We start from the raw sequence: 27822 nt of genomic DNA on the forward strand, positions 1-27822 counted from the left end.
GTTTTATCAACACCTATAATCTAATAGAAGCTCAAATAAGACAAAAATTCTCCTAAAATTGTATTCGTTTATCGTGCATATTATATTATTTAACAAACCGCAACTGCTAATAGCGCTACAGTGTTACGTGACATTAAAGGAAAGTTGCACTTATCTACGAAGGAGCATGGTGGAAATCCTTTCTAACACGAGGAAGTTGTTCGTGTGCCCGTATTATTAATCGGTCTACTGACACGATATTATGTGGACGCAGATATTATCTAGATTTATTAAGATAATTATCTCTTGACGATCGTAGCATTCGAATAACAAACTCCAGTTTCGCCTAGTAGTCTTCTCCTATTATTCGCAATGAAGCAGTAACTGAATGCGCGAGGCGAGCACGCCTCCAGTGAGTAATCGCTATGAATATTCAGCAGTAGAAAAAACGAACGATTTGTTTGACTGATGTAGGCTTCCGATGTTATCCCGATAATGACTTTCTAAGCAGTAATCTTGATGTAATGAGAATTATGGAAGCAAAAGGTAAATTGAAAATGTTAATATCGTTTAATATCGCAATATGAATTGTTTCGAAATTATTATCAGTATTAAGTACGAAAACTACAACTCGATGAACGAGATAAGTAAAAAAGTATGTATCATAAAACAGAGATAATAAATATATTCTCTTAGATCTGCTGCGTGTAACCAGAATAGTTAGTTTTTGCGCTGTCGAAATGTGATTTATTTTGCTACTTGCTCAGCATCCCGTCAGACACATGATATATGACGCATTATTTATTGTACGTAAATTTGAACTTGACACTTATTCCAATGCCGATTATTATGCGCATACTAACGCTCGAACAGGTTGTAAGGATCGCGTGTCCTGTCCGTGTCCGTGCACACAAGCCATTTAAATAATACGGTTCAAACAACCTGAGAAGTAACAGTATTATAATATCCCGAACAGTTACGTTAAATTCTTTTATGTTTATAATTATAAAACGATCATAAAATAAGCTTCAGAATCGCTAAAATCATATTCCTAAGTTTTTTTCCAATTGTATATAAAATCTAATTTTATAAAAATATTATGATTTTAATGCAAGAGATGATTATGATTGAAAATTACGTACGTTCAGAAATTTTACCATAATTCACGAAGTTCACGGAACATATAAAAGCAAATGGCTTGCCTTTCCTTCCGTTACGCGTGCACGTGTTCAGGTAAATCCCTAGTTAGCCTCGTTGTTCCGGTAAAAGTTCCGTACTATCTGAGCAAGATAGGTTCTGCATCAATAACAAGACATTACCTACAACGATTCGATTCAGGCTCGTTCCTCTCGATCGCAATCAGACGTTTGATTATACGACAGCGCACTTCAAAGAGCATTCCTTTTATATCTTGGATCTTTATGGCTGAGCGGACACAAACCATCATAAAAACGATTGTTGTATTGTCAATCACGCACGGAATGTTACATAAATAGACGCGGTACAGATAATAATGAGCCACAGCTATTAATCTTCAAAAATATTTCCGTAGAACCACGTATTTATCTCATCTACTGAATTTCTGAACAGAAATTACTAAAACTGTTGTAAATGTTTAGTTTATTGTGCGCTTTTCTATCGTATTAAGGTTGCACAGTGATACGTGCGGAACAATAATTGTCGCAATTATACTCTGTAACATCTCTCAATAACATCGTAAGCGAGACTTCGTTTCTGAGAAATCTATCATATTGAGGAAAAACTTTCGAACGATTGAGGAATTCTAGCGAGCGGTGTTAGAATGCCTACCATTATTTGCGGATGGAACGAGGCCGTTTCTTCGCGGCGTATGCAAATAGAAGAAAACATAAGAACACAAATTATCGTAATTGCATGATGCTCAGCTTCCTGATAACGTTGGAGGATATACAAGCGCGAACGAACACTTCCGAAGCATACCATAAATCTCAATGAGTACTTTGAGTCATCTAATAATAGCGTATGGACAAAAAGAGGAAAGCATAATTGTTTTGGTAGTGAGCAATCGCGCACGGTAATGCCGGTAATAATATACCGACGAATCATCTTCGAATTATGCAAATTCAAGTAGCCGCAGTTATAAAAGTGTGCAAGAGTCATCACAGAAAATCTTATAAGCGATGCCAGAAATTTATACTTGATTAATTTACAATTTTATAAAATGTTGCAATACATATCAACGATGTAAAATATATCCGGCTATAATTACAAGGTAAGTATTATACTGTAATTCTGTTAATCTACATTAAAGCTTATAATCGAAGAAGCTGTCCGTTATTCTTTTAACGATACATTTATATAATATTGGTTGTTGTGTAAAACAACTTACCCCTATTTGATCTTGGATCCCTCATTATTGCGGCCGAAATGCCTCCGTAAGGACCAAATCCACTGAAAAAATGCCTGAAATCCTGTGCCGAGACGCTCGCCAGGACGGCCATGACAAATGCGACTAGAACAATCTGCAATTAAGAATTCGTAAATTTGTAATTCTCACGAAAGCGTTTTATTCGTTCAAATTTGAAGAGCGTGTGTCTCGATGTTTTTAATAAGCGACCGATATGTGATAAACTTAGAATCAAATTTTTCCTTTCTATTTTATATCAAATTAGAGAAGTTTCGTAAATGAGATAGTAAATCTATAATGACAATAAAACAGTTTAATGTGAAAACTGAATTAAGTTCGTGGAAACATCTAAGGGGGAAATAAGAACAATAACATCTCATTTTACATTGTTGTGAAAATTGTTGTGTAAAAGAAGCATAACGTAAGAGGAAAAGTAACCCTAACTCGGATGTTCAATCTTATATTTTTAAACTGCATTACGAAATTATATGTAGCAACCGCTTCTTGTGAATCGCAAATTAGACGCGATATCAAGCTTAACTAAGAGAGAATCTTTCTCAATGAGCATTCACACGTCCAGTATGTTGCAGTGATTTACATAGATACGGAAAGATAAACATTAAGGAGCCAAGGACGTTATTTTTCGCTCGTTGTATAAACCGGTTTCTAATTAGAACAAAATAAAAATGCTTTCGCGTTCAAGTCAGTCGTATTCTCACGGAGCAACAGCTGCTTTGACGAAACTTGGTCTTTGTAGCGCAAGTGAGTGTTCAAATCATCGCGAGAGTAATTTCGACCGTTACAGCTGTCCGAAAAACGACCGTTATTTTATCAGCGTATCCTGTACCAAAGTCCGCGTCGATCTAGCCTGTCAGGTGCTAAATAATGACACTAATCCGCATAACGACGTTAAGTATAGGCTTTAAATTATCGAGATAGGCTTTAAGAGCTGGCAGAATGTTCAACGCACAGCCATACGTCGCCCGTTGAAAATTGCGCGCTGTAAAACCTCGGAATTATATCCCTTTGCTTATATCTACGCTCTCTGCGGTCTGTGAAGTTATATCGTCCGTAACGAAGGTGCGTGACAATTTTTACGGCTAATCGATCGCCGACCACGTTTCCAGTGTACAATTTCCACCGCAAGCCGCAGAAATTTACGATCCTAATACGACACACTTCTTTAAATAGCCATTCCGTGGGATATTTACAAGTAAATATGCCACTTAACGTTTTCATTTCATTGAAAATGGCCTGACATACGTTTGCGCAACCGGCTAGAAATCGGATTTTGACAAAAATTACTAGATCCGTTACAAAAAAAAAATATTTTTCTTTAGCGTGAGTTTATTTGTTTCTTGACAACAATTTTATTTTTACATTTACTGCGGTGTTTGTTGTGCAGTCGCGATTTTCCATCAATTCTAGACTTGACGGCTGCGTCGCGTTCAAATCTTTCGCACCAATCTATCGCGCTCCGTAATGTCGTAAGACAAACACTGTCACAATTAACGAAGAAAGCCGCAAGGACTCTCGTCGGCTTAGGATGACGTAAACCTCCTCTGCGTTTGCTTCGAAAAAATCCGTTATCGCGCCACGAATTTTATGTATTTCTTACGCAAACGCGAGAAAGGTGGAGCAACAGGGGGACGAATCGTCGAGTCTCAATTTCTTTCTTCTTCGAGATATCGTTTACGTAAAGCATCTGATGAAATCGTTACAGCCGATTTACGGCCTATACCTCTCAACGAGGCATCAAACGCGTCGAGAAGCAGATCGTCGAAGGACACCACTATTCGATCGCAATTACGAAAAGCATAGGCTCTCGAGGTAATCGTTCGGATAAAGGTTATCTCGATTGTCGGCACGATCGGAGCGATACCGAGTTCGTTCGCCGCGATTTGTTCGTTCACGAGATTTCCGTATCAAAGGCAAGGTGAGCCGCTACCACGGCCGCTTTCCGTCGAACCTCTTTTCGCGCGGTTTTCTTTCGCCGGTGCAATGTCAAGGTGAATCGGCTGGTGGTTCGCCTTTAAAATCGAGCACCGTGCGTGCAATTTCGCGGAACGGAACTTTGCTACAAAGTTGATCATGCGAAAACACTTAGGTCTGTTCCTCGGACTTAATGTTCGGACAGGAATTCCGAGACTGGCGATTTTTGCAGTAACTGCTTTCGGATTGCCAGGATTCTGGGACTTTGATCGTGACGATATCTTTTTACGACAGCGATCTATAACCGTAGAGAATTAATAACGGGACAAATTAACGCTGCCAACAATTTATTATCTATTTTCTGTTAATATACGCCGTGAATTAGTTTCAACGCTCGACATTTCGACATATAATTCCAGGCGGCCGGATTATTATCTTACAAGCGTAATGCAATAACGTATTGCCGTTAACGAAGCATAATTAATGGACCGAAAGCCGCGCAATGATGCAACGGAGCAAACATTTATTCGGCGAAATACGGAATAACGATCGTATCGCCGAGAATAAATACAAGTGCAGATTAAGTACACATAGACATACAATTTTATACATTTATACATTTTGTACAATTTTATACGACAGAATGTAATCCTTTGCACACATTTCTTGCACACAACTCTTAACCTTATATATGTATTATTGCACTTTTACAGAAATAAATTTAAATTTCTTAAAATTATAAGGTACATTAATTTCTCTTTGTCATTAAATCACCTCTCCTTTATCTCTACCTATCAGCATCATATATATGTCAAAAAAGATTGATTCAAATATTTAGAATATGAAATAGGTTTATATTTAAGTGATTATTATAATCGAAAGAAGAAAATTTTTGGGTCGGATAGTATACGGTAGTTATTAAACCGGATTATAAGCCGCCGTGAAAACGTAGTCAATTTGGCAGAACTGTTAAGTTTGTGTAGCATCTAATCAAAAGTGGCGCGCGTAGCACGCTATTATCTCATGTCTCGCGTCCAATCAGGCGCGCGACATGTAACATATCCGACGCCGCGTACATCTATTATATCTATCGACGGCGCGTTCAAAATGGTACGTGTTAGCCAATGACTATAGCGGCACGTCACGAACACCTTGAATTCATCGTTGAATCCAAGGAGAGCTTTGTTCTGGAAATTAATTCTTATTTACAAACAACGTTTGTTAATAACGCTTTTCCAGAATGCCCCGATCTCCAAGGTGATTTGACTTAGTATGTTCTTTGTAGTCATAGAAGACGGCAACAAAAACCTGATATCATAGTCTTGCTTAGAATTACAAATTTTTTCACACAGGTGAGATAAACTAATTAATTAAATACAATTAATAAAAGATAAATTTTAATTTGCGTATTTCCAATTGCGTATTTCTTTTCTAATGCATATGGAATATGTTACAGCAAAGATGGACGGCTCGGAAAATGAGAGACCAAATGACAACTCAAAAATATTGGCCATAAATCAGGTATTTATACATATATTGAGATATATATATATATATATATATATATATATATATTCTTCTTTATCTCTCTCTCTTAATTTTTTATATCTCTTTCTTTCTTCGTCAAATCGTCTTTGATATTCTGTTTTCAAATCTTTTATCCTTATACCATTGTTTCTCGTTTCTTCTCCCAGTTGTCCAATTCCGCCACAATTATACTTTTTTTCCCGTCTTTTCTTAACACTTGTACCCTTTTTACCTCTATCAATACCTTTAGATTCTCCTGTATAAATTAGTTTACCTCTTTGACTCACAATCAATCCTCTGTCTTTATTTCCACTTCTTTTATAATAATACTCTTTTTCTTTTCTTCTCTCTTTTTCCTTTCATTGCGCTTTTTATTCTTTTTTCTACTTTTTTCTGGTTTTTCTCTTCACTTGCTATGTCTTTTCTTTCTTAGAAATTAGAAAAAACAGAGATTGATGTCTTACAATTAAAAAAAGAACTGGAAGTATTTTGTAAAATTGGGGAGCTTCAATTAAAGTGCTTCTATTTAAAATTATCCATTACGGAGGCAGCTTATTCTAAGAAGGTGAGGAGAAATTGTCCGCGTTCCTTAAAAAGATAAAAAAAGTCCTTGATATAGCCAATTTTCATAATATTTAATTAAAATTTAAGAAAGATCTGTTACAAAATGGTCACTACTCGATTACTACGCTGTCGGCTGCGATTTATAATACCTGTGTTTTTCTACATTTATTTTTAGTTAGACGAAGCAAAGGGGAAAATTAAAGTGTTGGAAGAAGAAAATATAAAACTACAAAAATCAAACAATAAATATAAAAAATTCATTGACAATATTCGGAAGGAAATTAATCAATTAAATGTTTGAAAAATAAGTAAGTATCGACATTGTGTTACAAGATATTTATATTTTTATTCTGTTAGATATTAAATCTTAATCCAGATTACATTTTAATGAGAAATAAATGTTTCAACTTTATGTAAAAATCTATTCTGTGTTATATAATGTATCTTGTAAAAGCGAAATATATACGATTGTCCGATCAATTTTCCAAACAAAAATTATTCATTATTTTTTGCATGAAACGTTACGCTTGACGTTTTACAATAAAAAATAAATAATTTTAATTTTTAATTTCAGCTTCGATCAGGCCTCAAACAGAACAAATCCTCATGAAATCCTGAACATGTTCAAGACATTTCTAAGACCATCCATATAAGCTATTATGTATTAGGGTTATTACTTTTTTGGATGGTATACTTAATTGGTTTCACAGAATATCACTGCGTTTTTTGTCTTTCTAAGTTTTAAGATTGTTTATAAATATATTGTCATTATATCAATAAATTATATTGGGTCCCTATTATAGAGCTTCTTACAACTAAAATATAACTTGACAAGTTAAACTTCAACGGTGAACGAATCGCATTCTTGTCATTATAATTTAAAAGACAGCATACTTGTTGCAAAAACCGACCGTAAATATCGATCGTTGAATAAATACAAGTGCGGGAAGATATAAGCTGATGACGTAGGCTCAGTCGCGGGACGGCAGATTGACAGCACTTTTAATTAATAACATTCATTAAAAGAGGGTAAACGCGCGAACTGCTATTTACGATTTTTCTACAGACGCACGTTTTCTTGTTTCTGATTCTTATCGGGTGCGGTCGCGTGTCTCCAGTATAATTCACTTACTTTGTTAATTAGCCATCCAATAAAGTGAATAAACAACCACCGATCTCAACAGTAGATTTATATAGTCACGAAGAAGTCGTATCAATATATAAATACAAATTGATTAGAACTAAATGCAACGTATGTGTAAACCGTGATCGAAGTATACAAGAATTTAGAATAGGCGGTAATGTTTTAGACAGGTGTTTTATAAAAAGAAAAACTTTACATAAACATATATATAATTTTTAAGACCCTTTAAGTTGTCCACTAATGCTATTTTAATTTTTAAAGACTTATTATTTTGTCAGAGATACCGAATATAAAAAAGAATCTCGTGTCAGATACACAGTAATCCGTCTCAAAATCAATTTCTATAGAATGCATCATTGAATTTTTTTTATTTCTAGTAGCTAGAGAATTAGAAATTTAGGATTGAAAACAATAATAAAAGAATTTTACGATGTATTTACAGACTACGTCAAAGGCTAGCTGGCGAATCAGTTTTTACACGAAAATGGAACGGATAAAATGATGACATTGTGACAATTCATAGAATTACATTCATGTAACACGTTAATTTTTTCTGTGAAGCACAGTCCAATTTTAGTGATTATATCTTTCTCGGAAAATTTTCGTGTCCCTGCCCGCGCCGTACATCGTCACGCAATAAAATTAGACGCAAAGATCAAGGCACGAAACACACGGAGAAGAAGTCGGTTACACAAAATTATGAGCAATCTTATTTCAGCGTTTGCGTTGTAACTTCAAACACCGCGACAGTTACATCTCTACTCGCACAGCGTGAAGGCAAGGTGAAGGCGAAGCGAAGCATTCTATCGAGATGCTAACTCCTGAGATCTCTCCGCGGCGGCGGTGAGACCGGGTGAGATGACGGAGAGGACCTTCGGAATGGAAGAGATCAGTCTCGCGATTACGATACAATGGTCAGTCGAGCGGAAATTCTGATGACAATGCGAATATCGAGGAGAAATGCGGGCGCGAAGCGAAGGAAGTAATTTAGAGAGAACCATCGCTCTCGCTGTTACTCGCCTAACTCGCCATCGGTGGCATCACGCCGCCTTCGTTTCTACGAGGTCGCCTACAAAGTGCGGCACACATGTGCGTAAGACCGTGACGCGAGATCACGCCGGCCAGATATCTCCGTCCGCGAACGCGCGGACGATCGCGAGAGGAGGGGAGGGGTAGGAAAAAGTCATCTACATAACGACATATATGTCTGTGGAAAAGAAAAAAAAATGCGCGTGGCGGTATTTTGCGGCGACACGATTTCGCATGGCGATTTATTTTACGGCCGCGAGAGGCGATATCGCCGATCGAACGCCACGATCCGCGACCGTGCGATCGTTCTCCGCTCAGAGGTTGCGTTTGTTTATCCGCGGACGAGAAAAAATAAACGAGGAATGCGGGCGTAGTTTCATTACGCGAGCGGTATTTCATTCCGCTGTTTTGTCTCCGCGAACTCGGCGACTCATCGGACGACGGAACGACACCGATGAATATTCATCATCCACGATGTAATAACTCATACCGCGTCTCGTCGTCGATATTCATAGGATTAGAGAAACGGCCTTTTTCGAAAGATATTGCGGCCGCGTGTCACGTCGGCGAGATACGTCGCGAGAATTTTACGATAAATTAATTTCCCGCGTCTGTCCGCGCTGCAAAAATTTTAAGTCTTCGTTAAAAGCATTGATTTCCGTAGGGTATTACGTTGTTTTATATTTTTAAAAAATCTTGAATATCTTGAATAAAAGCCGTAACGATTTATGTTGCTACTCGTGATATCCACTGCTGTTCCACGCGTATTTCCATTAATCGATGACAAATCAATTAATCTAAAGTTATTCCGACGTGTCAAGCTGTCGAATTAATCATCCTATTAATTTATTTATTCAAGATCGACATGTCAATTATTGAGTCGTATATATATCTTTCATTCGTGCGCGCCTTGCAGAAAAACCTGAAGGAAAAATGTAACAAACCGGTATAATAAACTTGGCTCTAGATATCCGTATTGCCCGTATTTAATTTATATACTTATATATTAAGTTAACAACTAGTTTCTATATTGCAAGGAAATTTGTTAATTTTTTCCTTATTGATGTATTGAGGAAGAATCAAAAGATTCATTGAATAGATCTGAGATATGGAGATATCAGTATATTCTAATATAACATTTCTAATTACATTTATTATTTATTATCAGACGTAACTGAGCATATTGTTACTTTCACTTGATATTTAAGCCTAAGACGGCTGACAATTTATTTAGATAAGCAAATCTTTTGTTCGTTTACTTTATGGAACGGATGATTTCTCGCGAATCATGTTCCTGAATCGATAACAATATTGGACAATCTAAGGAAAGGGGGAGAAGCTCTCACGTCTTTTAGCCCGATAATAATGTACGTTACACGAATACCTAGATAGAGTACGGTCAGATACTTAACAGTGTATATACGTTAAAGGCGCACTTCCGCGTTCGGCACCGAGTGAAACGTCCGTGTTCGATCTGTTCCTATGGGTGAACTTTTACACCATTAATATTAATCGGCACAATTAGCTTGCTGTGTATTCGGAGAATGTACGTGTGTGCACAATAAGGAATCAAGCTGATGAGCAACAATTTAAAGTGCTAGCTGATCGCAAGATAGTTTGCGATAGCGAGGTCTTTAATGCGTTTATCATTACAAAAGTCTTAAAGAGAAATCTGTTCCTCGTTATTTAATCTTTATTTTTTTAATTGATTGTTATATCAATATAAAACTGTAATCGACACACAAGTAACATTAATGTACAATTATAATTCCGAGGCGTATTATTACTTATTTAGCATGTATAGATAGTCAATAATAAAGGAATAGTTTTATCAGATTTCAAAATTAAATATTTCAAAATTTATTTTTCATGCATGTTGTATACATTAACATCGCCTGCAATACTGATTCATGATTTTTTCATTAGGGACAATCCAATTAACTTAAAGTTTTTTTTCCTGGTAACGTAACTTGTGACTTCTAATAGTTACAAGCGCATTACAAATCGCAATATATCGTTACTGGATAACTGGGACAGGAGATTTCTAATAAATTCGTCGATATATTATAAAACATCTTCCGCATTTGTAACTTTTGCGTATAGACGAAATGTTATACTTGCACGTAACGTAAGAGGCTGCGATATAAACATTTTGTTTAAATTGCTTTTCTTATTGTGAGATGTCCGCTTCAATGATGCTAATTTACGTTTTGATGAGCGCCACGAGAGCTGGATATGTTAGGAAAATCAAGTAACGCGTTTGTTTCTTTGTGTCCCGTCATGCAAGGTAAAATGTCGCAATTTAAGGCTCATCTACGTTATATCCAAATCGCGGCATCGAAGGTGACAGGATATTATTATTTTTCTGCTATAATTCGTGATTTTTAGTTATGAAGCAGAATGCGAAACGATTACACTCATTCAACGTAACACTGTCAGAAAGCTAACGGTAAGAAATTATAATTTCTCATAATTCCGCACCGGTTGCAATAAATTCGGATAATGCCGTTACATTTCGAGGAAATAAAGTGCAAAGTTCGACTCAAGACATTAAATTCAGCAAACAGCAAAGAGAAATTACGTTTAATTTGACCACCAAGCGATCTTATTGTTTTTTTTTTTCCCAATATAATTTTTGCTTATCGCAACGCGAATATGTATAATTATCCTCCCTTACCTCGAAGCAATCTGAAAGTTAATAATAGTGTCAGCCGCATATTACACCGTTCACAAAAAATCCGAGCAATGCCGAATTTAATTCGTGGGGACCAATTACGATTCGAATATTAATGTCTCGGGTACATAAATCACGCTATCCGAGAATATTACAGAGAAGCGCAACGTTGACTGCAACGTCATACAGACCGTTTAGCGTCCACGTACTTGGCTAAAACGTCGCGATTAAATTCGTTACGCCGACGATAAGTACATCGGTCAACGCGCGTCGTTTCATGCTGTGGGTTTCTATGCCCGCATAAAATTTCCCTTTTAATACGGTCATATGGTCGGCTAGTTTCCTATCTCTCGCAAAAGCGAGGCAGAACTGTGGTCAATATTACGGAAGACAATTTACGATCGTACTTAAATCTCGCGGGCATTTAATCAGGAAGATCGCGGGGGCTTAATGCAAAAGAAAAGGAAAGAAGAAAGTGTGTAGTAGCCCGAGGATCTATTGTTTAACAAGAATGCAGGAATTCTCGGAACGGTTGGAAAATTCCGCGTCACGGGCGACGCGACGGGTGCATCGCGAGTGGTAACGCCTCTCTTTCACGGAGAGAATAGATGTTACTTTCCTCGCTCCTTTCGTGAGCTGGGAGGCACGCTTTCTTAGAAAATTGATTTGCTGCATGTAATAAAACTATTTCATGGTAGCCATATATGATTCAGGATAATTTATGAACTGTAACTTGAAAAGTTCTATAAAATAAATAAGTATCTTCATGATTCTATGTAAAATTACGTAAAATAATTTTTACGGAAGAATCAGTAGCATATCATTGTTCTCGCGAAATCTCAGCTCCTTCCGCGATTTGAAAATCTCAGGAAAACTTCGTTCCAAATACGTAATTAAGTGGATCTGCCGACGGAATTTAATTAACTCGTTCCTTTGACTGCACCTGAGACTACACGCGGTAAGCGAGAGTTATAAGAGCGCATCATTTTCACGCTATATCATGTAAGGCGCTACCAAGTGAAAGTACACGCACTAAAATCGTTCTAGGACAAGCTTGTTCGCTTCTATGCTACTATTACGATCCCGCCCTTGGCGGTAAGCCAGCCAAGAAAGAGGATCAAAGGTGTTGAAAAACGGGCATCCACGTAACTCATAATGTAATATACGTGTGAAATCCACAAATGTGAAATATTTCAAATGTACGTTAGGTCAGCAAAATTTTACGAAAGTCTAAGAAAAAGATTTTCTAGCTTAGATTTACGTCAAAATATTGTATGTGCTACAGAATAATTAAACCATATGAAACCAATAAAATAAACAATAAAAACTAAATGAAAGACTCTAAATAGAATAATTTGATTCAAATCTGAGATTAAATGTCATAAATTCATCATTATTTTATTAATATTATTAATATTATAAGAAATATAAATAACAATATATGTACGTATGAGTGGTAATTCTTTCCACTTTGCAGAAATACATTACATGGTTCTACTATGATTTCCTCTTCCTACTATATAGGAAGTGCTCTCCTTTCCCCTTCGTTAGACATGTGTAACGGAAAATATATAAGCGAATATTTCCAACGCATTGTGTTATCAGTAATCATGTAATATTGGTTGTTAGTGACGTTTTGTGAAAGGGGTCATGCCAATTCAAGAAAGTGGAAAACATTGTAAAAGGATATTTTCGATTGTCACAGTTGGACAGTTATCAAAGTACGACGCAAAATGCTGTACACTCTCCCCGATAGAAATAAAAGAAAAGTTAGCAATATGTGTGTAATGATTTGAAAACGTAAACATAGTTTAAAATAATAATAAAAATTATTTATAAAATTGTTGCTTTTGATTAATTTTGTAAATTTTGACTTAAAATATTCGAAAAATTAGAAAATTTCAAGTATAGATTATTGTAAATCAATAAATCTAATATATATTATATAACTTTTAATATTTGCTTCTCTACTTACAAACAATCGACATGTACATTTAATTTCCCATTATCAATAATTATTAATTTAAAAAAAAGAAAAGATTTAGAAAATGATATAAACAGATAAGTTTTATAAAGTCTAAATTATAGAAAATTTGAAATAAAGTGTACTAATTAAGATATTCCAACAGATTTCCTAATTATGTTAAAGATCAATTAAAATTTCTTGATTTACTCCACTTTTTTGCTAAAAAGATTTGCAGTTGCTTTAAAGGAAAATTAATAAAAGAACAGAAAATTACATACTTTGATCACCAAGATTGTATCATTTTTGTACTATAGACGCACATATATGCACACACACACATATAAATCCGGTAACCACTTGTGAAATCGCGAAGGGAGTGACACAATTGTAGCTTTCTGCATACCATTCGTGCGCTCTAAATCCGTTCTAACTACGCCTATAATAATCCCATAGATAAACATAAGCGTATATTTGTCTATGGGAGAACCGTATTCGTTTATACAAGGAATTTAACTCTAATTTTAAATATAATGCACAATGCAAATAAATGAAATACTTTGTTCCTTATTTCATTCCGCGCAAACTTTATTAAATATATGCAGTTAAAAATTTGAAAATTTTTTGAAGAAATGAAAAAAAATGATGTCCAAATAAAGCTACAGATCAAAAATTTATGGAAATATTAAGAATAATTAAAAATTAATATAAATATTAATATAAATATAATTAAATATACGTGTATCTTTCACTGCAGCCAGTTTCTTGGTTTTTGCACGGAAAATTTGGTTCTTTGGAATTGCATTGTATTTTACACTATGGCAATTAAAAGTATATTTTATAGATATATACAATGTTAAATCATTGTTTGCTAATGTACCATTAGCATCTCACGATTTGACGTGTGAGCCATGGGATAAATCCAATGCTTACGAAATTACAGCTTATGGTGCACCGGAGTTGCACACCGCAACGTTACGAAATTTTCACTAATAGTTTGCATAACCAGTCCAGATTATTAGCACCACTTTCTCGCGATTTATTTGAAAAAATGATGTTTGGAAAACATCGTTAACGTTACCGCGCATAATTTCAAGCCAACTGGACCCGATACTAGTCAGAGATGCTCAATCCCATGCTCATTCCATGTGCAGCACAGTTTATAAATTGGATCAAATCACGTTCCGCGGGCTTAACTTAATTGCATAACTTTTCGCTTTTAATTCTTTATATTTTCTATATTATATAAGCATATTACACTTTAATAATTATTTAATAAGTACGTACATTTTTTAAGTAGACTTAAAAAACCGGATCAATAATAATAATATAGCACCACTTGAGACGGTAATGGCACTTCTTACTTAGTTTTCCCGGCGATATAAATCTGATACAATTTCTGTCTCTTTTTACAATATCACCGTATAATATGTGATGTAGTATAGAAATTATGTATTTTTTCTATAACTTTCATGTATATAAAAAACTTGAAGAGAATGTCGTAACGTATAACACGTGTAGAAATAAAGATATCTAACAGCGCCTTTCATATATCGTTTTGTGTAACCCTTAATTTCTATAATTTCAATAAGAAATTTTAATAAATCAAGGAATCGAGAGTAATGAAACCTAAAATGTGAGCACAGATCATTTTGAGAGTAATTAAAATTGCAATCAAAAGAAATAATTTGAATTATCTTAATTAACACAAATTGTTCGTAATGCCCTTACTAATATAAGCGTACAAGAACTACGAATAACAATTCTTCATTTTTATTTCGAAAGAGATAAGTTAGAGCCAGGTGATCATTCTTAGAAATATAATCAAGGAAGAATCTTCCTAGCAACGACGTTACTCTTGTTGCATTACGTAACATGTGAACGATCTAAAAGCTTGCCGGACACGCCGGTTCACCAACAAACGATCGGACGGCCCGGGGCAAGGCCGCAGACCTGTCTCGCCACGGGCTAGAATCTCGTGAATGAACTGTTACACGGCGTTTGCGGATTTCATTCGCTGCAGCTATTATCTCCGCGCGCATCTCTTCCCTATGAGAGCTAATCGATCTCTTTCGTTAATTTATCTGCAGCTTGTAATTAACACACGTGAATCTTAAAGGAGAACATTGTAGTACGGGTAATTATCACAGAACAAGTCGATCTGCAATGTAATAGTAGTTTCTTTTTTTAAATAATTGCACTTGAGATTTCTCGTTTCTAAATAATTATTCAACGCCATCCATTGTAGCTAATTGAAATTATCAGCTACCTGTCTGCTAAAATCTTTAAACGTTGATTTACGAAAGTTCGAAATCTAGGATAATCGTGGCAGATGCATTTTAACAACGATTACACCGCGGCAGCACATACATCGTTTTAAAATTCTGTTCAATTAACGTGAATCAAGGCAAAATTCCTTTTCTTCCATATCTTTAATTGCAATGAGAATTATTAGGCAGATGCCAGGAGTGAACCGACCGTATAAACGTATATAGAAAAGCATGCTTTACTTTATGACCAAACCCAAGGTTCCGGAAATAAGAACGTAGAAAGTCGAGTCGAAGTAGTTGGAGATACATATTTTTGCTTTTACGTCGAAACGCGCGATGTAAACAAGATTCTCATTCATTGTCCGCCTCCAACATAATGCTACCTACGCGAACGATGAACCCGATACGAAGTCTGGATCTGATTCCTTAATGCGGTGATAAGGTGTTTAAGCAGTCTAATACGATCGTCGTCTATAAAATTTATTAATTTAAAGCGAAACGTCGCATTGGAAAAATGTGATCTACATATTATTGGATCCATGTATTTAAATTACATGTGACGTTGACGACGAATCTTATAAAGCTGTGTGGAAGTCAGTAAACTTCCAAATTCTCTATTCTCTCATAAAGATGCGCGTGCATTCGAAAATGTTTGCATATCGCTGTTGCTCACAAAACTTCAAGACCTCACTAAGATCTAACGGCACGATCTCACTGGTCCAGAACGAAACACTCTCGACCACTCGCGACTCCGCACGTATCGCGAAAATATAGCGAGACCCTCAGGAGGACTGTCTCTACCCGGTCCCTTGCCGTTACTCGTTCGCGCGCGATGGTTCGCTCGTTCGCGAAGCGTACCGTACGGTATCACACATGGGCACATCGTACTTACGATCCTCATCTCTCTTTCTCTGGATCTCCCCCGAAACTGCGGCGAGTCGGAACGAGCGCGTTCTCCGCGTTTCCCCGTGAGCCGTGCACAAGTCGGCCGCCAACTGCAGTTGCACTCTCGTTAAGCGGCGAGTCTAGGAGTACCGCGCAACGGTGGTGTGCCACCTGCCACGCGGGGGTACGTTCTCGGAGTCGCGGGCTCGCGGATGGTAGGGGGGCTCCGGAAGAAACGCCTACCACGGTGCGGATCGTCAAAAGTGGCGGAGTAGTTTCCTCGTGGTGACGGCGGGATCCTAGGTGTCGGAGACTCTCACAGGCTGCTTGCCCGTCTTAGCAGTAGAGTTTAACTCCCGGTGGGGGCCGATCCTGGGACTTATATATGTCGACGTTGGAGGCCATCCGCGTCTGTCCCCCTGTTCCCCCCTCGTGCGCCCCCGCCCGAATCATTACCCTCCTGAGGGGCGCGAGCGATGGTCAAGGTGACCTTCGCTTCTCCGCGGGGGATACCGCGGACAAGAAATTATGCGAGAGCAGCTTCGCGAGAAAGGCGAACGGGACCGCCTCGCGGATCGCCTTTCGATCGATTCGACATTTTATATTTTTTACTTGGATGCCGTGAATCACGACGAGGAAGCAGGAAGGATGCATTTGAGCGGCAACGAAAATATTCTTATAAATCCCATGTCTCGAAATTAAGAAAATTTCTTATGTAACCTGACAAATACGCAACATGAACAAAAACACAGTAACTTTGTTGCGAAAATTAGATTATATTGCGGTGAAACTGCACTCGAAACAAAATCATTTTGAATATATGTCACGAAAATTATTTTGAATGTTATTTAAAAGAAAACAATTTTTAAAAGTCTTAGAACTCTTGAATATATATTATATATATTAAAAAATTTTTTAATATATTAAGTTTTGAAAAAATTTTCGATATCTTAAAAATATATTTTTCTTTACATTATTATTTTAATTCATTCTTCATTTTATATGTAGATAACAATTTTATTTTAAATATATGTTTTATATATGTTTTACATATTCGCTTTTGAAGAAAGATCTTCTCTCAAGACGTTCAAGACTTTCAAGAATTTTCAATTTTAAAGCAACTCAGGTCTTTATGTACCTAATTGAATTATTTGGAAACTTTGAAAAGAAGAATTCAAACACCCGTGTCTGCATATGCGTAAGAAAAACAGAGAGAAGAAGGAAGGGAATCGCTCAGTGATATATTGTGAAATAAAAACGAAGGAGGAAATAAGAATGCAAATTATGATTAATCTCAGTTGAGTCACACTACTTTTTTTCGCGACAAAGAACTTTTCTCTCGCCGCTCGATCATAGAGACGGCAAATTATCCGGCGCAATCTTCTATGGTAAAATAATGCATGCGAATACTTAATGTATGTTCCAGACATAACGTCTCAATGCCTATCGCATCATGCTCTCGATCGGAATCCGGATCTCTGTTCCGTGAGTGCGGCATTATGACGTCAACTGGTGTTGCAGAACGTTGTCTTGGCATGCAAATATCTCGAATTGCCGAACGCCCTTTCTTTAAAGCAATTGATTATTAAAGGTGCGTCTTTAACGTCAAAATTCCAAAATCGTTATCTCCATCAGAACCTGATATTTTTTTAATCGTGCGCCATTAATTTTCCCACTAAATTACGATTGATAAAATTATGAAAACTTCCACAGATACTATATAAATATATCTCTATTATAGAAAAAAATTATAAAGAAATAAAAGTCTTATTTAGATCAAGATTAATTTGGTTATTAAGTTTAAATTATTCGCCGGATCCGAGAAACAGCCAGGATGCGACAGTCGCGCTTGTATGATTGCTTGTTAACATTTATAGCGTCGATCGATCGCATAATCATTATTGTAATACTGTATTTAATTCCCGTATAATTGACCGCTTACGAAGATACTGTAATATACTGTTCTCTGAAGATGCCTCGTAACGTCCGACACAAAAAAAAATGTCCGTCGCACATATGACATCCGCGCGTACAATAATTGCGATAATAGGCTGCACACGTGGCCGCGAATGCAGTGTTATTAGAAAGGAAAAATTAACCTTATCTTTTTACGTAACTTTGCGAATGTCTTGCCTTGAGAAAAGGCATTTTTGTATATTAACGTACTCCTGATAACAATAACGACAGCGTTATCGCGATACACGAGTAGTCTTGTATTATTTTGAAAAGGGGGATTCTAGCTGATATCCGCGTCTCTTGAGAGATACCTTTATTTCTTGAAGCCATTCGACAAAGAACGCGAATTTTACAGCAAGTTAGCGAGAGCGCGATCGTGCTGTAATAATTTCGCTGATCGAGCAACGAACGAAACAACGTATACCATACGCGAGACAGCTTACGATTTACTTTTCCGGGCAATCAACGCCAACATAGACCTGAGGATTTAATTACCGTCGTTACAAACGCTAACTATATCTGACCCATTTATCATAGTCGCGCTGCGGCAATCGTTCCAGACTGGCAAGTTCGCGCAATCCGTGCCTCGCGTTGAGAAAGCGCCCGCCATGCAGCATCTACGTGGTTCCCGTCGCGTAACCAGCCGCCGTGATTTCTTGACCTTCGTTAAAAATGGAATTCCTCACCTTAACCTGCTAATTAGCGTGCCTCCAATTAGCCGTGACATCGCGCGCAAGGAGAGAACGGCGGCAGAATGTCTTCCGATATCCGGCTAGTATCCGGCCTGCAGCATTACGGTCTGAGGGAAGGTTCGGACCTTGCTGCGACTGGCTCACAACGGTGACCTCAGTCGCCTAAATTCGGTTTAATTAACGAGGTCACTCGCCCGAGAGATATTTCGCTCTGAAGCGTGTCGGCACGCGCTTCTTGCCGCGCCGCGTTTCCTTCTCTTTCTCCTCGCCTTCCTCTCTCTCTCTGCAAACGCGACTGCGGCATCCCTGGTACTTCGAGGGGAGATTTACGGCGCCGATCCATCGCGCCGATTAATTCGCTCGCGACTTAAAATTTATCTGTCTGCCGCTTACACGCGCGGTTCCCCACATTCGTTTATCAAGGTTCGCAAAGATAGGGCTAATGCAATCCAAAATATCGATCTAGATACGCAATAATTCTTTTATTGTAGCAGGTGCGATTCCGTAATTGCTCGTAATAAGAGGATTATTGCGTATGTATACTAACAATCTAGCTCGCAATATTCGTATTTTTGCGGACATTTATTGTAATCAATAGCCGTTCTCTTAAGTATTAAGCTATATTGCTTATGATAATATTTCGCAATTATGCGAAAAAAAAGAATGACAACGAGACGCTCCATTATACAAACAATAATGTGTTTTATTAGCATTTGTAATTAGAATGTTGCGGCGAACTGCGCAGAAAGATTGTCTTACCTTATATAATTACAAAATGTTTGTAGAAAAGAAGAGAAAGACTTATTTTTGAAATATGGCAAACGATTTATTAAAGATAACGGTTATTTACTCTGTCTTGAAACTGACCTTGGGTACATTTTCGAATTCGCGATTTCGATCTGCTTTCTGACGGTCGACCAAGCGAATTAAGTCGGGTCGAAGGGAAAATCCCGATTAAATCGATCGAGGACGTGCCAATTACCGTGAACGAAGCATTGTCGTAAAATTGTATAATCAATTACGGGAACGGTAATGATACTTATGAAAGTATAACAAGGCCATTAGTCATTAAACGGAATACAGTCGGAAAAAGCGATAAAAGAAAAGCAAAATCTGATGTTTATGCAGGATTCTACGTCTGTGGAGGATGCTACGGCATTGAATGGCTCATTAATTTGTTTAACGTCTAACGAGGCTGACAAACAAAGCTGTCCCGTGGAAGCTGCGATTAGCATTCATGGCTTCGGTGCTTGAAATAGTTTTCAGGGTAATGGGCAATGATTTTTTTTATCGCTAATCCTTTTACAGTCGCGAATGTATGAATAACCTGACGCATCTGATGCAACGTGAACGAATGCAGAAAATCAGAGATATCATCTACACGATCTTACTTGTAGATTGATCGAACACGCTCAACTCCGTTTTATGATACAATACACGGAAGCAGAAACTGTCGTCATCAGCAGTTTAATATTGTTGAAAAAAAAGGTTAATTGATGGTAATTACCATGAGAATTATCTTCTGCGTTATTGCATTCGTTATTACTAAAGTAATTTATACACTTGCATCGTTTTTACCATATCATTTATCCCGTACGTTAAAATTTTTTATATACATTGCTTTAATAATCAAAACGTGATTTAAATTTCTGTTAAATTATCGTAGTTAACTCTGAGAAATAAAATATAATTACCTATCTACACGGTGTTAAAAATGGATTTAAGTTACAACGATAGATGTATAAGTATAAGTAAAATGTTATTTTTTAACTTTATTCTTTTCATCGTTATATTTATGACTAATATAATCATACTTTCATTGATTTTTAAATCAAGGGTACAAGACTACTCTATATTAATAAAAAAATACATATCCTTGTTATCAAGATCAACACTTTTCCGATTGTCCCATGGACGATGAACATCTAACTATGTCCTTTTCCCGATATTTTTGCGCAGTATAACTATGTCAAGCCTCATATCACTCACTATCAGCGTGTTATCGCTATGAATAACGTACACAATTATTATAATTGCAGAAATGCAAACTTCGGATAATCGAGGATGACTCAAAACGATAACTCAAAGCAATGACTCGAAAGGTTTCCAAGCGATAGATAAGCGCGCCATTCACGAAAATTGCATTAAGGATACGAGCAGAAGATCCGTGCGAAGAGCAAGTCTAATAGGTTTCTGCATCGAAGATATCGACTCGACCTCATGAAAGGTACATTCGTACCGCTAATTACCTGCTTTTAATACGTAGCCATCGTCTTATGAACAACAAACTGGTAATTCACTGGACGCGTCACGCGTGTTGGACGTCCGTGAACTAATTTCGTTTTCGAACGGAAACCTAAAGAATGCCTATTTCCGGTGACGGTGACGGTGATAAAAATATAAAAATTATCCATGGTTATCGCCTAATTTCTAAAAGTAAAGCGATCGTAAAGGACGGTGGTCATCCTTGGAATGTAAGGTTGTTTATGAAAGTCCGCTTGCCAAAACTAAACTTTTATATAGTGTATAAAAGACCAAATAATTGCGAAAAAATCAAAATGTTATTTTAATTGCAATGTGTATCGCGCTGAAATAATACCAGTTCTGCGATAAAATCAGTTTCCAGTTCGGCAATTCTTTATAAGTATATAATTTTACACAAAGATGGTTTTACAACAAAAATATTACATATCACAAATTCGCAATTACATTATTTTGTTTAAAAATAATTGAGACAAATGTTGTGTTTTGAGATGTTTTATACCCTGCGAGATTGTTAAATTTCATTAAATTATGATTAATTACGGAGTATAGCCATATTCTAAGAGATCAAATAGTATTTCTATATTTCTTCTTTTCATTGATTCCGGCTAGCGGGTGAACGTTCCCATAAATCACTCTACGACAATTCCGTCGTATCAAGGACTGCGAGGAGTGCGTGTCCGGTTCACGGTCGATCGCATTTCAATCGTCTAAGTGTCGTCTTGAGGTCTTGAGATTCATTTACCAACAATAAGAACCGAAACAAGATAGATTCTCTCGAATACAATAAGATATTCTTAAATTAATTAAATTTAGAGTTCCCAATAAAAACGTAATAATTGCAGAAATTGTTACATTTTATTGTATTCCTAAATTACTTTATGTTATTAATCATAAATATTTGAGCAATATTATTTTCATTGTGCTTTTAATTTAGATATCACTTAATACACTGAAATTGTATAATCGTTATTTATGAATTTTACAAAGAAAACTATGCTTCTGAAACAAGGTCGTTATTCCTGTCAATCAAATCCAATTTCCGCTTATTCGTACGGAGCATGAGGCGAGAAAACGTCTCGAGTTCCGGTAAAGATCACGCGAAACTTATTGAAAAACGATTCTACAGACACGTGCCGCTTACGATCAGAGATCAATATCTCGGCATTAGAAGAATTAATCACGATCATTCAAGTTGATCGAACAAGTGTCAGTCTGCAGCTCGAAGATAGAAAGGAGGAAGTATCATGCAGATACAAATTATTCACGTACGTTGCAATTACACTTGGAATTATTTTGATTAACATTGCAGATTTTATGCCTCTTAATACTTGGTGTTATATATGTCACATTCAACATAAGACCTTTAGAAATATTAAACAAGGGCGAGTCGCGTTGGAGACTTAATTAATCTCAGAAGAAATGACTTGGAGGACAAAAAAATTTGAAATGCAATATTTTTATTCCAATCGCGAGAAGAAAAAAACGTGGCAGGGCTAACAATGGCTCGATCAAAGGTCCAGCATTTCCCATCAGTCTTGCTCGTGTTTACACAACCTTTTGTAATATCCGATTGTTAGAGAATTGCTGCGACCGATCTGGAATCGAATCGAACGATACCTGCAGCAAGAAACACGTAAACGAGGGACTGTGTGTCGTAACTACAAGCAGACAGGCAAAATTAGGCCAGTTCTCGTGTGCGTTAAGCTCTCTTATTTTCTGCTATTTTCTACGTTAAATACGGGTCTAAGCGGGTGTTACTATGATAACTTCCGATTAACTGCAATAAACGCGGTTCAAGAAAACAACTGTAATAATGCGTATCAATTGTAATATCTTACTCCCATGTTGCATAATACGATGTTTCCACATCTCCCCGATTTCCTTTAAATCATACTTAATCACTAATGATAAACAAATCAATGCTATCTCGTTAATGTGTATAAAAATATATATAAGTGAATTAAAATTAAAACTTAATTTCTTTAAGTTAAATATTTCTTACTAAAATCAAGCGCTTCTAATTTAAGTCAAATAATTTTGTGTGCTTAAAATCGATTTATAATCATAATCTTAAAATTTGAATAACTTATGTATACAAGTTAAGTCATTAATTTAATTAATATACAATATAATTAATTAATTTTATTGTATTATTGACTGTGATAAATAAAATGAGATCCACAAAAACAATAATCTGTATAGTTGTTTTCAAACATAATATTACAACAAAACTGAAATTTTTCTAAATAATTTTTATATTAACTATAAAAATAATAACTGTCAAATGTTAAGGCAACATTAAATAATATAGTGAATATTAAATTATGAAACAAACAATAAAAAGGAAACAATAAAAAGGAAAAGTAATACTCAAAGAAGAATAATAAAGCAAGTGTATCGTTTTAAATAGTAAGATTAATTTTTACCTAATTGCGTCAGCAATTTGTTTCTAACGACGCTATTTTTTAGCTCGTCTTATCGCGTGTGCAGAATTTATAAACAACTCATAAATCTCCTAAAACCAGTTTAGGGGACGTTACGCTCGAACAGAGACGTTCACTATATCAGTCAATAGATTCTTAACATTCCGTTACGTAATATAACTGACACGTCTGTCAAATTTGTGATATTTATGCGTGCATAACGCGTAACGAGCAAGCCAAAAAAGCAATCTCGAGTTATTTTATTAGAAAATTGCAGATCGAAATACTATCGTGATTTCAGTGAATTTTGATAATTCCAAGGAATCTAGAAATAATTTCTATTATATTCTTATAACTTTTACAAAGATATTCAATATGCACAACACATACATGTATGTGCATTTTTTGTCTATAGTTATGCAATGCGAAAGCAAATTTAAGTACGCGTTAAATTGACTAAAATTCCGTTCTTCCATGCCTTTCATATACCGTACGCACGTATATCGATTGAAATGGTTCGATTGAGTAAGTCGATTCGTGCCAAACGCGATCCGCTGAAATTTGCGTAACAGCAAAATTCCTTCAGATCGCTAACGATTTAACTGGACGATTGCGGCAACAGTATATTGATGGCGTACGTCGCATATTATACGTTGATAATTATAGTTGCTATTGAATCGCATGCGACAGATTTTATTTCAATGCGAATGAAATAAGAAATCAGGACTTCTACATCGAGCAGGAACTGAACTTACCAGGAGATGTCAGATGCGAAAAACTAAGAAATGAAAATAATCTTCTGTTCAGCGATAAAGTAGAATTCTCGTCTAGTTACAATGTTACCCTTTTACATGCTGTTACCTTTTATACAATAAATATCTTTTATTTTTAAGCCAAAGCGATTTAGTAAAACAAATTTTAATTCTGTAAATTTGCAGCATTTTGAAAAAATGTTTTCTTCCTATCTAAGTTTAATAAAAAATAATTGCATAATTTGTATAATATATATCTCGTAACTTCTGTTACTATCGTTTGATGGTTATTCCTTACCATCATACGGTAGAGTAAGGAGCTATGATAGTATAGTGCTGCTGTCAGCCTTTTCCTATCTTGCACCTTACAGGTTTCTTCGTCGATGGCGACACTTTGACATTCATTGCAGCCAGTAATTTAATTATTATTTATATTTGCTATAGTTACATATTTTAATAAATTTTTTATTTTATATCAAAGAAATCTTTTTTATGATAATTTATGTATATTTCTATTGAAAATAATCTTTAAAAATTCAACCATTTTACAATTTAATCGACAAATCAGGACAAACCTTGTTATAATTTAAAAAAAGCATATTAACATTGGGATGAACGTAATTAAAATACAATGTCCAAAGAAAGTGTTGATTAATAATGATTTATAAAATAATATTTTTCCCTAAAACATATATTTATTTCCTCTATTCATGCATTATTGGAGTATATCTGAAGATGACGAGATGTCGATTAGTAACAATCTTTCACTACGTCATTTATCTCTAGGAAATAATCCCTCATTTACCTGCAGCATCATCACGCACTAGGCAATTATTATAATACGACGTTTTCAATGACTCACAAAATCGCGACAGTTTCTACCATCCGGGAACGAATTTACCTCGCGGTAATCATCACCGCCACTTCCGGTGTTTCATATCGATGACGCGCCCGAAAGTCATTATTGAATTCTCTGAGGCGTAAATTTTTACAGGCATATTTATTGAATAGGGACTACTGCAGAACCTTCTCTCAGTACAAAAGAACATTATCTCTTTTAATAACATTTTCATGAAATTTAACGCATTACAGAAATGCCATTTTTCTAAGTTTCTTCCATTTTTTTAAATAAAATAAATGATATCGAGAAATATTTTAATTTTGAAAGAAGTTAAAGCCTCCTGATAATAAAATATTTTTTTAAGATCGGACATTACATTACCTACATCGCAATTGACAATGCAATGAGCGCTGTGGAATGTCTCGTGGTTTCTTGCAGAATCGCGACAAACTGAAGAAAATCTCGACAACATGCGTCGCTTATTTCCATCGATTTACGTAATTAAATGTACGTACAATTAATTGTCGATCTCAGTAACGATAGTGATATATTAAGATAGTATAATCTGTGTGCATAATAATGCATTTTGTGCCATCGCATTCATCGAGCACCTTCCTGCCTTTCAGAGATAAAATTAATTGCCTTATAGTGGAATTTTGCGATCTCACGACGTCATTTTACATACAAAAGAATTAGCCGCGTTTTAAAAGAAAGAAAGCGTAAACTCGGTCAATGTCGCGCAAAAAATTTTATTCCCGAGAATGCTTTACTCATTCTAATAATAAATTGTATCATGATTTTATTATTAATTCGAATAAACTTAAATATTAAATATTACGTAATTAATTATTTATTTCGTTAAATTTAAAAGCACATATCTCTAATATCAACGAGAATTAATTCTTCGTCGTTACAAATAAGTTTTGGCTATTCGTCGCACTTTGCATTGACTGACATTGAAGTTAATCTTTCTCGCCATAATTAATGGTAATTTGACCAGTAGACATATCATACAATTCTGTGACTTATATTGAGCTTGACCTCTATAAGGTAGCCGCCTATTTATAGTATGGTTTACTTAATAGTCAGAATTACTCATTTGAGCTAATCAGATTGCGTTTCTATATATATGTATAAAAAATTTATTTTTTTATTATTCAGATATAGAAGTGTTATTTAACTATATATCTGTCTCTTTTATATTTTTATAATTTTATCCAATATCTCATCTAAATCTATATTTTTAATCTACTTCACACCAATCTTCGTTATTGGCAAAATAATGATTTGACACTTTGTCTCAGCCATAATTATTGCCTGTTACCTTGAATTTATACAAGAATATTCTACACGAAGAAAACTGTTTAGAACATTAACTCTTTACAAAAAAAAGTCGATCAACGTTCACTACCGAGTATAACATTAATGTATACACATATTTCTACGAACGTTAAAGCGAAAAAATTATTTATAAATTCCTTCTGCGCGACACATACTTCAGGGAAGAATTCTTGAGAAACTTATATTTGTGGAATAAATATCACGTGCTACTGTGCTACACTCTGACAAAGTTACTTGCTGCATTGCTAAAGATTAAATTAATGTAGGAAAACGTACGTGCCGACATTTATGCCAGAGACAGTACTGGTGTATTGCGACCGGTATTAAAACTAACGTCAAATGAAAGAATTTATGAGGAGCGCAGCATTAAAATTCACGAAGAAGATCGCAATAAAGAACGTTGCAAACTGCTCTATGCAAATTTCAATGATCCCGATGTTGCGCCATCGTTGTGTCTCTCGTTAAATGAAAACTTTATTTTATTTTTTTTTTACCTTTTCTGCGTGGTTCGCCGCATCGAGTCACACGACACACATATCGCGGTACGTGTGTGGAAAAAAGAAGGTTGGCTCTTGCTCAATCGACGTGATTCAGAGAGTACGCGCAGGGTCGTGAGTACCGGGCGACAAGCAACACAATCTCCGTTAATGACTACGTAATACTGCGAGAAAACCGTCTTAATCGCGGACTAAACAGCGGCACGCGAAAAGTTTCGCGATTGGGAAGCGCATTTCACCGAATTACAATGAAAAAAAAAACACACTCAATGTAAGAAGAGACAGCAAATACTGTATAGCTTTAGCAATCGCCGTTTCTACGCCGTTTGCGGACGGTGAGATTTCTAATTACAAGCAATCTTTTTTCGATTAAAAAAAAAGAGTATGCTTTTTAATCCACGCTTAACGTCATGTGTCTTGTAATTACACGGCATTACAGACCGCCCCTGATACCGCTCGCACGCGAAATCAAGAAACGCAACGCGAATAAAAACAAAACCGAGAGACTCGCGATCCGTCGCAACCAATGTTCGCCAAGGGATATCATGCTTCCCTTCATTTGCATTTTAAATGGAGCGAGATAAAAATTGCTCCTTTTACGTGTCTTACTTCAACGACTGCAGTTAAGCGCGCGAACACTTTGTCGGCAGACGTTTAGCGTAACGCAGTGTGCGTTCGCGATTATCCGCGCCTCGTTTCGCC

At 36.0% G+C, this 27822-nt stretch overlaps 1 protein-coding gene and 1 long non-coding RNA gene across 3 annotated transcripts in view; one reads left to right on the top strand and one right to left on the bottom strand.

Moving 5' to 3' along the window:
* Positions 1 to 27584, bottom strand: part of Wat (worker-enriched antennal transcript) — a 35548-nt gene extending 7964 nt beyond the window's left edge. Inside the window, exons 1-2 of one of the 2 annotated variants that reach the window (XM_071778259.1) lie at positions 27118 to 27584; positions 2348 to 2480 (exon numbers count right to left, since the gene is read on the bottom strand). In XM_071778259.1, the coding sequence (XP_071634360.1) occupies positions 2348 to 2459 (112 nt within the window). In that variant the 5' untranslated portion in view covers positions 2460 to 2480; positions 27118 to 27584. Of the gene's footprint in view, positions 1 to 2347; positions 2481 to 16360; positions 16711 to 27117 lie in introns of those variants that run through there. The other variant, XM_071778258.1, reaches the window with a different exon arrangement.
* LOC139813020 (uncharacterized) lies at positions 2488 to 9627 on the top strand. The gene is made up of 5 exons (XR_011732012.1): positions 2488 to 5649; positions 5754 to 5818; positions 6258 to 6389; positions 6564 to 6696; positions 6963 to 9627. It is a non-coding gene; the product is annotated as an uncharacterized lncRNA (long non-coding RNA).
* Positions 27585 to 27822: the final 238 nt, after the last annotated feature.

This window comes from Temnothorax longispinosus, chromosome 5 (genome assembly GCF_030848805.1).
Source record: "Temnothorax longispinosus isolate EJ_2023e chromosome 5, Tlon_JGU_v1, whole genome shotgun sequence".
NCBI classification, from domain to species: domain Eukaryota; kingdom Metazoa; phylum Arthropoda; class Insecta; order Hymenoptera; family Formicidae; genus Temnothorax; species Temnothorax longispinosus.